Source organism: Nerophis ophidion, linkage group LG13, assembly GCF_033978795.1.
Source record: "Nerophis ophidion isolate RoL-2023_Sa linkage group LG13, RoL_Noph_v1.0, whole genome shotgun sequence".
Taxonomy (NCBI): Eukaryota; Metazoa; Chordata; class Actinopteri; order Syngnathiformes; family Syngnathidae; genus Nerophis; species Nerophis ophidion.
In genome coordinates this window covers 1900586-1915315 of record NC_084623.1, presented here as the reverse complement: position 1 = coordinate 1915315, position 14730 = coordinate 1900586, and the positions used below count along the sequence as shown (strand labels likewise).

Sequence of the window (14730 nt, the reverse complement as noted above, 5' to 3'; positions counted from 1 at the left end):
GTACTTGAAGGAAAAACATGTTGACAGGGGGTACATCACTGAAAAAACATGTTGACAGGGGGTACATCACTGAAAAAACATGTTGACAGGGGGTACATCACTGAAAAAACATGTTGACAGGGGGTACATCACTGAAAAAACATGTTGACAGGGGGTACATCACTGAAAAAACATGTTGACAGGGGGTACATCACTGAAAAAACATGTTGACAGGGGGTACATCACTGAAAAAACATGTTGACAGGGGGTACATCACTGAAAAAACATGTTGACAGGGGTTACATCACTGAAAAAACATGTTGACAGGGGGTACTTGAAGGAAAAACATGTTGACAGGGGGTACATCACTGAAAAAACATGTTGACAGGGGGTACATCACTGAAAAAACATGTTGACAGGGGGTACATCACTGAAAAAACATGTTGACAGGGGGTACATCACTGAAAAAACATGTTGACAGGGTGTACTTGAAGTAAAAACATGTTGACAGGGGGTACATCACTGAAAAAACATGTTGACAGGGGGTACATCACTGAAAAAACATGTTGACAGGGGGTACATCACTGAAAAAACATGTTGACAGGGGGTACATCACTGAAAAAACATGTTGACAGGGGGTACATCACTGAAAAAACATGTTGACAGGGGGTACATCACTGAAAAAACATGTTGACAGGGGGTACATCACTGAAAAAACATGTTGACAGGGGGTACATCACTGAAAAAACATGTTGACAGGGGGTACATCACTGAAAAAACATGTTGACAGGGGGTACATCACTGAAAAAACATGTTGACAGGGGGTACATCACTGAAAAAACATGTTGACGGGGTACATCACTGAAAAAACATGTTGACAGGGGGTACATCACTGAAAAAACATGTTGACAGGGGGTACATCACTGAAAAAACATGTTGACAGGGGGTACATCACTGAAAAAACATGTTGACAGGGGTTACATCACTGAAAAAACATGTTGACAGGGGGTACTTGAAGTAAAAACATGTTGACAGGGGGTACATCACTGAAAAAACATGTTGACAGGGGGTACATCACTGAAAAAACATGTTGACAGGGGGTACTTGAAGTAAAAACATGTTGACAGGGGGTACATCACTGAAAAAACATGTTGACAGGGGGTACATCACTGAAAAAACATGTTGACAGGGGGTACTTGAAGTAAAAACATGTTGACAGGGGGTACATCACTGAAAAAACATGTTGACAGGGGGTACATCACTGAAAAAACATGTTGACAGGGGTTACATCACTGAAAGAACATGTTGACAGGGGGTACATCACTGAAAAAACATGTTGACAGGGGGTACATCACTGAAAAAACATCTTGACAGGGGGTACATCACTGAAAAAACATGTTGACAGGGGGTACATCACTGATAAAACATGTTGACAGGGGGTACTTGAAGTAAAAACATGTTGACAGGGGGTACATCACTGAAAAAACATGTTGACAGGGGGTACATCACTGAAAAAACATGTTGACAGGGGGTACATCACTGAAAAAACATGTTGACAGGGGGTACATCACTGAAAAAACATGTTGACAGGGGTTACATCACTGAAAGAACATGTTGACAGGGGGTACATCACTGAAAAAACATGTTGACAGGGGGTACATCACTGAAAAAACATGTTGACAGGGGGTACATCACTGAAAAAACATGTTGACAGGGGGTACATCACTGAAAAAACATGTTGACAGGGGGTACATCACTGAAAAAACATGTTGACAGGGGTTACATCACTGAAAGAACATGTTGACAGGGGGTACATCACTGAAAAAACATGTTGACAGGGGGTACATCACTGAAAAAACATGTTGACAGGGGGTACATCACTGAAAAAACATGTTGACAGGGGGTACATCACTGAAAAAACATGTTGACAGGGGGTACATCACTGAAAGAACATGTTGACAGGGGGTACATCACTGAAAAAACATGTTGACAGGGGGTACATCACTGAAAAAACATGTTGACAGGGGGTACATCACTGAAAAAACATGTTGACAGGGGGTACATCACTGAAAAAACATGTTGACAGGGGTTACATCACTGAAAGAACATGTTGACAGGGGGTACATCACTGAAAAAACATGTTGACAGGGGGTACATCACTGAAAAAACATGTTGACAGGGGGTACATCACTGAAAAAACATGTTGACAGGGGGTACATCACTGAAAAAACATGTTGACAGGGGTTACATCACTGAAAAAACATGTTGACAGGGGGTACATCACTGAAAAAACATGTTGACAGGGGGTACATCACTGAAAAAAGGTTGAGAACCACTGCTCTAGAAAGACTATCAGATGACTTCCTTCTCCTGAGTTTGAAGTGTGCTGGTCTTCACACACTTCCTTTCTTCTTCTTCTTCTTCTTCTACTACTTCTTGTTCTTCTTCTACTTCTTCCAAGATGTTTTCTTTGATTACAATCTTGGCTTAAAAAGGCTCCTCCTGTTGGAGATGTTGGGCTTGATAAGGCGCGTGTGTGTGTGTGTGTGTGTGTGTGTGTGTGTGTGTGTGTGTGTGTGTGTGTGTGTGTGTGTGTGTGTGTGTGTGTGTGTGTGTGTGTGTGTGTGTGTGTGTGTGTGTGTGTTCAGGAAGGAAGGAGTCAGTAGTTCCTCAAGTGTGTTGTGACTACTGCTGGAGAGACTTGCATGCCTTGTGTCATGCAGACATTTCTCGCCCAGATCTTGACTTCTTCTCTAGTATCTTTATGATTGACTAGATTTGGAAATGCTTTATTGCAGGACCATAAAGTCACACCTTTTTAACGGCAGGTTATCTCGTTAAAGAACTGCCAAGCCCCACCCACCTGCCTTGCAAGGGCTCAGAAACCTTTGACTTCTTCTTCCACTCGTAAACGTGTTTTAAACGTTTAAGGTGACACACACACACACACCACACACACACACACACACACACACACACACACACACACACACAGCTCTTTTTTTTGTGCCTTTTCATACCGTCACCAGTCAGGACACCTTCACAGACAGTAGAATATTTGAACAAAATGCTGCCTTTCAAAGAGAAACTGCACTTTTCTGCAATCTGTCCGTCATTCACAATTCTTATTTAAGACACGTTTTGTTTTAATGCATTCTAAATAAATCGTAATCAAACACAAGCAAAATGGAGGTAATGAGGCATGGCGTAGTGGGTAGAGCGGCCGTGCCAGAAACCTGAGGGTTGCAGGTTCGCTTCCCACCTATTGACATCCAAGTGGCTGCCGTTGTGTCCTTGGGCAGGACACTTCACCCTTTGGCCCCGGTGCCGCTCACACTGGTGAATGAATGATGAATGAATGATTGGTGGTGGTCGGAGGGGCCGTAGGTGCAAACTGGCAGCCACGCTTCCCCCAGGGCAGTTGTGGCTACAAATGTAGCTTACCACCACCAGGTGTGAATGAATGATGGCTTCCAACTTCTCTCTGTGAGCGTTTTGAGTATCTAACAATAGAAAAGCGCGATATAAATCTAATCCATTATTATTATTATTATTATATATAAAGTGCTGTAAAAACATCCAAACACCTCCATTAAGTTTGTATATACACTCTGTAAGTATAGATGTAGTATCTAGTAACATTCATAATAACATGTCATATTTACATATTTTGATCATGTTAAATATTAATGTCACATACTCATCACAATGCTCACTTTCCCTTCAACAACAACAAGACAACTAATCATGGCAGACTTGATGAGAGACAAAAAAGACTACTTTGGGACAATGATGATTCAGAAACCTCTATTTTTGAGCCTGAATATAAGGAGGATGATCTACACATTTTAGAAGCTAAACAGATGCAGCTTTAGTCAAACACTAAGCACCATGTAGCATAGCAGTATTGCTAAGTGCTACACAAAATATACAAATATAACAAAGCAACCACTTACTGTACAATGTCTGCTCTCACTGGGATGAAGACTGATGGGATGTGTATATATATTCCCTTGACATCAACAATTCAGCATCATCCTCATGGTATAAAAAGTGGGTGTTTTCGTATCATTCTGGCCATCTGCGGATCTAAGTTGGATGTCAAAGTTGACCAACCTGTGGGTTTATGTCCACAACCTTTTACTATCCAGGTGAGAGACATCCAGAATTAACTCTCACTAACTCAGAGGCCATGCAGCAGCTCAATATGTCAATACAGCAGCATAAGCTAGTTAGCTCTCTAAAAGTAGTTCCTCTGTGTTAGCACTGATAATAACAATATGACTAATATTCAAGTCATGACATGTAAATGGCGTATTTTGGGACAGACTTTATGACTCTCATCATCTATCTGCATTGTTAGCCACCTCTTACTTGCTGTATTTTACTAGTTAGAATGCATAATAATAATAATAATAAATGTGTTGTCCTACGTAAGGACTGTGAATGACAGACAACAGGTAACAAGTGCAGTTCCCCTTTAAAGCAAATGTCCAAGAGGGGCCAGAAGAAGGACTGAAGTTAGCAGTGTGATGGCTCCTGGCCGACATAACCATGGTTCCTGTGATGACATCATCAGGCTGCCAGCGCCCAGTGGGTGTGTCCAGAGGCAAGGCCAAGGTGTGCCACTACAGTGGCTGGTATTACTGCCAGAGCTGCCACCGGGACCACACCTTCCTCATCCCCGCCCGCCTGCTGCACAACTGGGACACCCGCAAGCATAAGGTGCGTCACCTGACCACACGCCACGCCGCCAGCCTTGATGACACACCTTGGCCCTGCAGGTGTCCAAGCAGGCCAAGGAGTTCCTGGAGTTTGTCTACGAGGAGCCGCTGCTGGACATCCAGCAGCTCAACCCCGCTCTGTACGAGCACTGCGAGCCGCTCCGCGTGGTGCTACGCCTTCGCCAGCGCCTCCAATCGCTGCGAGCGTACCTGTTCAGCTGCCGCGCCGCCGTCGCAGAGGACCTACGACGCAGGTACCTTTGTCAACTTGGCTCTTAACCATAGGGCCGGGCCCATGTGTTTCTCAGCTCTAGTACACTTTTCCACCACTTGGGGCAGTAATGACAATCTCAAACACAAGAAGTCATCCAGAACTTTCTGTAGCGCAAAAATGATGACTGAAGTGGAGACCCTGTCTGACCACAGGCCACTTCATTAGGTACACCCTGTCTGACCCCCTCGACACCAACACACAGGCCACTTCATTAGGTACACCCTGTCTGACCCCTCGACACCAACATACAGGCCACTTCATTAGGTACACCCTGTCTGACCCCCTCGACACCAACCTACAGGCCACTTCATTAGGTACACCCTGTCTGACCCCCTCGACACCAACCTACAGGCCACTTCATTAGGTACACCCTGTCTGACCACAGGCCACTTCATTAGGTACACCCTGTCTGACCCCTCGACACCAACACACAGGCCACTTCATTAGGTACACCCTGTCTGACCACAGGCCACTTCATTAGGTACACCCTGTCTGACCCCCTCGACACCAACACACAGGCCACTTCATTAGGTACACCCTGTCTGACCCCTCGACACCAACATACAGGCCACTTCATTAGGTACACCCTGTCTGACCCCCTCGACACCAACCTACAGGCCACTTCATTAGGTACACCCTGTCTGACCACAGGCCACTTCATTAGGTACACCCTGTCTGACCCCTCGACACCAACACACAGGCCACTTCATTAGGTACACCCTGTCTGACCACAGGCCACTTCATTAGGTACACCCTGTCTGACCCCTCGACACCAACACACAGGCCACTTCATTAGGTACACCCTGTCTGACCACAGACCACTTCATTAGGTACACCCTGTCTGACCCCTCGACACCAACACACAGACCACTTCATTAGGTACACCCTGTCTGACCACTGGCCACTTCATTAGGTACACCCTGTCTGACCCCTCGACACCAACACACAGGCCACTTCATTAGGTACACCCTGTCTGACCCCTCGACACCAACACACAGGCCACTTCATTAGGTACACCCTGTCTGACCCCTTGACACCCACACACGGGCCACTTCATTAGGTACACCCTGTCTGACCACTCGACACCAACACACAGGCCACTTCATTAGGTACACCCTGTCTGACCACTCGACACCAACACACAGGCCACTTCATTAGGTACACCTGTCTGACCACAGGCCACTTCATTAGGTACACCCTGTCTGACCCCTCGACACCAACATACAGGCCACTTCATTAGGTACACCCTGTCTGACTTCTCGACACCAACATACAGGCCACTTCATTAGGTACACCCTGTCTGACCACGGGCCTCTTCATTAGGTACACCCTGTCTGACCACTCGACACCAACACACAGGCCACTTCATTAGGTACACCCTGTCTGACCCCTCGACACCAACACATAGGCCACTTCATTAGGTACACCCTGCCTGACCCCTTGACACCCACACACGGGCCACTTCATTAGGTACACCCTGTCTGACCACTCGACACCAACACACAGGCCACTTCATTAGATTAACCCTGTCTGACCACTCGACACCAACACACAGGCCACTTCATTATGTACACCCTGTCTGACCACTCGACACCAACACACAGGCCACTTCATTAGATTAACCCTGTCTGACCACAGGCCACTTCATTAGGTACACCCTGTCTGACCACTCGACACCAACACACAGGCCACTTCATTAGGTACACCCTGTCTGACCACAGGCCACTTCATTAGGTACACCCTGTCTGACCCCTCGACACCAACACACATGCCACTTCATTAGGTACACCCTGTCTGACCCCTCGACACCAACACATAGGCCACTTCATTAGGTACACCCTGCCTGACCCCTTGACACCAACACATAGGCCACTTCATTAGGTACACCCTGTCTGACCCCTTGACACCCACACACGGGCCACTTCATTAGGTACACCCTGTCTGACCACTGGACACCAACACATAGGCCACTTCATTAGGTACACCCTGCCTGACCACTCGACACCAACACATAGGCCACTTCATTAGGTACACCCTGTCTGACCCCTTGACACCCACACACGGGCCACTTCATTAGGTACACCCTGTCTGACCACTCGACACCAACACACAGGCCACTTCATTAGATTAACCCTGTCTGACCACAGGCCACTTCATTAGGTACACCCTGTCTGACCACTCGACACCAACACACAGGCCACTTCATTAGGTACACCCTGTCTGACCACAGGCCACTTCATTAGGTACACCCTGTCTGACCCCTCGACACCAACACACATGCCACTTCATTAGGTACACCCTGTCTGACCACAGGCCACTTCATTAGGTACACCCTGTCTGACCACTCGACACCAACACACAGGCCACTTCATTAGGTACACCCTGTCTGACCACAGGCCACTTCATTAGGTACACCCTGTCTGACCCCTCGACACCAACACACAGGCCACTTCGTTAGGTACACCCTGTCTGACCCCTCGACACCAACACACAGGCCACTTCGTTAGGTACACCCTGTCTGACCACAGGCCACTTCATTAGGTACACCCTGTCTGACCCCTCGACACCAACACACAGGCCACTTCGTTAGGTACACCTGTCTGACCACAGGCCACTTCATTAGGTACACCCTGTCTGACCCCTCGACACCAACACACAGGCCACTTCGTTAGGTACACCCTGTCTGACCACAGGCCACTTCATTAGGTACACCCTGTCTGACCCCTCGACACCAACACACAGGCCACTTCGTTAGGTACACCCTGTCTGACCACAGGCCACTTCATTAGGTACACCCTGTCTGACCCCTCGACACCAACACACAGGCCACTTCGTTAGGTACACCTGTCTGACCACAGGCCACTTCGTTAGGTACACCCTGTCTGACCACAGGCCACTTCATTAGGTACACCCTGTCTGACCCCTCGACACCAACACATAGGCCACTTCATTAGGTACACCCTGCCTGACCCCTTGACACCAACACATAGGCCACTTCATTAGGTACACCCTGCCTGACCACTCGACACCAACACATAGGCCACTTCATTAGGTACACCCTGTCTGACCCCTTGACACCCACACACGGGCCACTTCATTAGGTACACCCTGTCTGACCCCTTGACACCAACACACAGGCCACTTCATTAGGTACACCCTGTCTGACCACTCGACACCAACACACAGGCCACTTCATTAGATTAACCCTGTCTGACCACAGGCCACTTCATTAGGTACACCCTGTCTGACCACTCGACACCAACACACAGGCCACTTCATTAGGTACACCCTGTCTGACCACAGGCCACTTCATTAGGTACACCCTGTCTGACCCCTCGACACCAACACACATGCCACTTCATTAGGTACACCCTGTCTGACCACAGGCCACTTCATTAGGTACACCCTGTCTGACCACTCGACACCAACACACAGGCCACTTCATTAGGTACACCCTGTCTGACCACAGGCCACTTCATTAGGTACACCCTGTCTGACCACAGGCCACTTCATTAGGTACACCCTGTCTGACCCCTCGACACCAACACACAGGCCACTTCGTTAGGTACACCCTGTCTGACCCCTCGACACCAACACACAGGCCACTTCGTTAGGTAGACCCTGTCTGACCACAGGCCACTTCATTAGGTACACCCTGTCTGACCCCTCGACACCAACACACAGGCCACTTCATTAGGTACACCCTGCCTGACCACAGGCCACTTCATTAGGTACACCCTGTCTGACCCCTTGACACCAACACATAGGCCACTTCATTAGGTGCACCCTGTCTAACCACAGGCCACTTCATTAGGTACACCCTGTCTGACCCCTCGACACCAACACACAGGCCACTTCATTAGGTACACCCTGTCTGACCACAGACCACTTCATTAGGTACACCCTGTCTGACCCCTCGACACCAACACACAGACCACTTCATTAGGTACACCCTGTCTGACCACTCGACACCAACACACAGGCCACTTCATTAGGTACACCCTGTCTGACCACTCGACACCAACACACAGGCCACTTCATTAGGTACACCCTGTCTGACCACTCGACACCAACACACAGGCCACTTCATTAGGTACACCCTGTCTGACCACAGGCCACTTCATTAGGTACACCCTGTTTGACCACTGGACACCAACACACAGGCCACTTCATTAGATACACCCTGTCTGACCCCTTGACACCCACACACGGGCCACTTCATTAGGTACACCCTGTCTGACCACTCGACACCAACACACAGGCCACTTCATTAGGTACACCCTGTCTGACCACTCGACACCAACACACAGGCCACTTCATTAGGTACACCCTGTCTGACCACTCGACACCAACACACAGGCCACTTCATTAGGTACACCCTGTCTGACCACTCGACACCAACACACAGGCCACTTCATTAGGTACACCCTGTCTGACCACTCGACACCAACACACAGGCCACTTCATTAGGTACACCCTGTCTGACCACTCGACACCAACACACAGGCCACTTCATTAGGTACACCCTGTCTGACCACAGGCCACTTCATTAGGTACACCCTGTCTGACCCCTCGACACCAACATACAGGCCACTTCATTAGGTACACCCTGTCTGACCACTGGACACCAACACACAGGCCACTTCATTAGGTACACCCTGTCTGACCACTGGACACCAACACACAGGCCACTTCATTAGGTACACCCTGTCTAACCACAGGCCACTTCATTAGGTACACCCTACATGACCCCTTGACACCCACACACGGGCCACTTCATTAGGTACACCCTGTCTGACCACTGGACACCAACACACAGGCCACTTCATTAGATACACCCTGTCTGACCACTGGACACCAACACACAGGCCACTTCATTATGTACACCCTGTCTGACCACTCGACACCAACACACAGGCCACTTCATTAGGTACACCCTGCCTGACCCCTCGACACCAACACACAGGCCACTTCATTAGGTACACCCTGTCTGACCACAGGCCATTTCAATAGGTACACCCTGTCTGACCACTCGACACCAACACACAGGCCACTTCATTAGGTACACCCTGTCTGACCACTCGACACCAACACACAGGCAACTTCATTAGGTACACCCTGCCTGACCACTCGACACCAACACACAGGCCACTTCATTAGGTACACCCTGTCTAACCACAGGCCACTTCATTAGGTACACCCTGTCTGACCACTCGACACCAACACACAGGCCACTTCATTAGGTACACCCTGTCTGACCACTCGACACCAACACACAGGCCACTTCATTAGGTACACCCTGCCTGACCCCTTGACACCCACACACGGGCCACTTCATTGGGTACACCTTGTCAAACCACAGACCACTTCATTAGGTACACCCTGTCTGACCCCTCGACACCAACACACAGGCCACTTCATTAGGTACACCCTGTCTGACCACAGGCCACTTCATTAGGTACACCCTGTCTGAGCACTCGACACCAACACACAGGCCACTTCATTATGTACACCCTGTCTGACCACAGGCCACTTCATTAGGTACACCCTGTCTGAGCACTCGACACCAACACACAGGCCACTTCATTATGTACACCCTGTCTGACCACAGGCCACTTCATTAGGTACACCCTGTCTGACCACAGACCACTTCATTAGGTACACCCTGTCTGACCACTGGACACCAACACACAGGCCACTTCATTAGGTACACCCTGTTTGACCACTGGACACCAACACACAGGCCACTTCATTAGGTACACCCTGTCTGACCACAGGCCACTTCATTAGGTACACCCTGTTTGACCACTGGACACCAACACACAGGCCACTTCATTAGATACACCCTGTCTGACCCCTTGACACCCACACACGGGCCACTTCATTGGGTACACCTTGTCAAACCACAGGCCACTTCATTAGGTACACCCTGTCTGACCCCTCGACACCAACACACAGGCCACTTCATTAGGTACACCCTGTCTGAGCACTCGACACCAACACACAGGCCACTTCATTATGTACACCCTGTCTGACCACTGGACACCAACACACAGGCCACTTCATTAGATACACCCTGCCTGAGCACTGGACACCCACACACAGGCCATTTCATTAGGTACACCCTGTCTGACCACAGGCCACTTCATTAGGTACACCCTGTCTGACCCCTCGACACCAACACACAGGCCACTTCATTATGTACACCCTGTCTGACCACTGGACACCAACACACAGGCCACTTCATTAGATACACCCTGTCTGACCACTGGACACCCACACACAGGCCACTTCATTAGGTACACCCTGTCTGACCACAGGCCAATTCATTAGGTCCAGCCTGTCTGACCACAGGCCACATCATTAGGTCCAGCCTGTCTGACCACAGGCCACTTCATTAGGTCCAGCCTGTCTGACCACAGGCCACTTCATTAGGTCCAGCCTGTCTGACCACAGGCCACATCATTAGGTCCAGCCTGTCTGACCACAGGCCACTTCATTAGGTCCAGCCTGTCTGACCACAGGCCACGTCATTAGGTCCAGCCTGTCTGACCACAGGCCACTTCATTAGGTCCAGCCTGTCTGACCACAGGCCACTTCATTAGGTCCAGCCTGTCTGACCACAGGCCACTTCATTAGGTCCAGCCTGTCTGACCACAGGCCACTTCATTAGGTCCAGCCTGTCTGACCACAGGCCACTTCATTAGGTCCAGCCTGTCTGACCACAGGCCACTTCATTAGGTCCAGCCTGTCTGACCACAGGCCACTTCATTAGGTCCAGCCTGTCTGACCACAGGCCACTTCATTAGGTCCAGCCTGTCTGACCACAGGCCACTTCATTAGGTCCAGCCTGTCTGACCACAGGCCACTTCATTAGGTCCAGCCTGTCTGACCACAGGCCACTTCATTAGGTCCAGCCTGTCTGACCACAGGCCACTTCATTAGGTCCAGCCTGTCTGACCACAGGCCACTTCATTAGGTCCAGCCTGTCTGACCACAGGCCACTTCATTAGGTCCAGCCTGTCTGACCACAGGCCACTTCATTAGGTCCAGCCTGTCTGACCACAGGCCACTTCATTAGGTCCAGCCTGTCTGACCACAGGCCACTTCATTAGGTCCAGCCTGTCTGACCACAGGCCACTTCATTAGGTCCAGCCTGTCTGACCACAGGCCACTTCATTAGGTCCAGCCTGTCTGACCACAGGCCACTTCATTAGGTCCAGCCTGTCTGACCACAGGCCACTTCATTAGGTCCAGCCTGTCTGACCACAGGCCACATCATTAGGTCCAGCCTGTCTGACCACAGGCCACATCATTAGGTCCTGCCTGTCTGACCACAGGCCACTTCATTAGGTCCAGCCTGTCTGACCACAGGCCACTTCATTAGGTCCAGCCTGTGTGATGTCCAACAAGACTGTGGTGTCCATGACTTCCAAACACATGATTGAGTTTCCAGCTGCTGAAACTTCCCACTGATGTTCACTAACATTGTCACACATGTCACTGATGTTCACTAACATTGTCACACATGTCACTGATGTTCACTAACATTGTCACACATGTCACTGATGTTCACTAACATTGTCACACATGTCACTGATGTTCACTAACATTGTCACACATGTCACTGATGTTCACTAACATTGTCACACATGTCACTGATGTTCACTAACATTGTCACACATGTCACTGATGTTCACTAACATTGTCACACATGTCACTGATGTTCACTAACATTGTCACACATGTCACTGATGTTCACTAACATTGTCACACATGTCACTGATGTTCACTAACATTGTCACACATGTCACTGATGTTCACTAACATTGTCACACATGTCACTGATGTTCACTAACATTGTCACACATGTCACTGATGTTCACTAACATTGTCACACATGTCACTGATGTTCACTAACATTGTCACACATGTCACTGATGTTCACTAACATTGTCACACATGTCACTGATGTTCACTAACATTGTCACACATGTCACTGATGTTCACTAACATTGTCACACATGTCACTGATGTTCACCAACATTGTCACACATGTCACTGATGTTCACCAACATTGTCACACATGTCACTGATGTTCACCAACATTGTCACACATGTCACTGATGTTCACCAACATTGTCACACATGTCACTGATGTTCACCAACATTGTCACACATGTCACTGATGTTCACCAACATTGTCACACATGTCACTGATGTTCACTAACATTGTCACACATGTCACTGATGTTCACCAACATTGTCACACATGTCACTGATGTTCACTAACATTGTCACACATGTCACTGATGTTCACCAACATTGTCACACATGTCACTGATGTTCACTAACATTGTCACACATGTCACTGATGTTCACTAACATTGTCACACATGTCACTGATGTTCACTAACATTGTCACACATGTCACTGATGTTCACTAACATTGTCACACATGTCACTGATGTTCACCAACATTGTCACACATGTCACTGATGTTCACTAACATTGTCACACATGTCACTGATGTTCACTAACATTGTCACACATGTCACTGATGTTCACCAACATTGTCACACATGTCACTGATGTTCACCAACATTGTCACACATGTCACTGATGTTCACCAACATTGTCACACATGTCACTGATGTTCACCAACATTGTCACACATGTCACTGATGTTCACCAACATTGTCACACATGTCACTGATGTTCACTAACATTGTCACACATGTCACTGATGTTCACCAACATTGTCACACATGTCACTGATGTTCACTAACATTGTCACACATGTCACTGATGTTCACCAACATTGTCACACATGTCACTGATGTTCACTAACATTGTCACACATGTCACTGATGTTCACTAACATTGTCACACATGTCACTGATGTTCACTAACATTGTCACACATGTCACTGATGTTCACCAACATTGTCACACATGTCACTGATGTTCACTAACATTGTCACACATGTCACTGATGTTCACCAACATTGTCACACATGTCACTGATGTTCACCAACATTGTCACACATGTCACTGATGTTCACCAACATTGTCACACATGTCACTGATGTTCACCAACATTGTCACACATGTCACTGATGTTCACCAACATTGTCACACATGTCACTGATGTTCACCAACATTGTCACACATGTCACTGATGTTCACTAACATTGTCACACATGTCACTGATGTTCACCAACATTGTCACACATGTCACTGATGTTCACTAACATTGTCACACATGTCACTGATGTTCACTAACATTGTCACACATGTCACTGATGTTCACCAACATTGTCACACATGTCACTGATGTTCACTAACATTGTCACACATGTCACTGATGTTCACCAACATTGTCACACATGTCACTGATGTTCACTAACATTGTCACACATGTCACTGATGTTCACTAACATTGTCACACATGTCACTGATGTTCACTAACATTGTCACACATGTCACTGATGTTCACCAACATTGTCACACATGTCACTGATGTTCACTAACATTGTCACACATGTCACTGATGTTCACTAACATTGTCACACATGTCACTGATGTTCACTAACATTGTCACACATGTCACTGATGTTCACTAACATTGTCACACATGTCACTGATGTTCACTAACATTGTCACACATGTCACTGATGTTCACTAACATTGTCACACATGTCACTGATGTTCACTAACATTGTCACACATGTCACTGATGTTCACTAACATT

General features: G+C 48.0%; 1 protein-coding gene across 2 annotated transcripts in view; it reads left to right on the top strand.

The window, feature by feature from the left end:
• plekhm3 (pleckstrin homology domain containing, family M, member 3) overlaps positions 1-14730 on the top strand; it is a 54553-nt gene that overhangs the window by 25094 nt on the left and 14729 nt on the right. For both annotated transcript variants that reach the window (XM_061918170.1, XM_061918169.1), the window contains exons 4-5: positions 4559-4704; positions 4764-4957. In XM_061918170.1, the coding sequence (XP_061774154.1) occupies positions 4559-4704; positions 4764-4957 (340 nt within the window). The remainder of the gene's footprint in view (positions 1-4558; positions 4705-4763; positions 4958-14730) is intronic.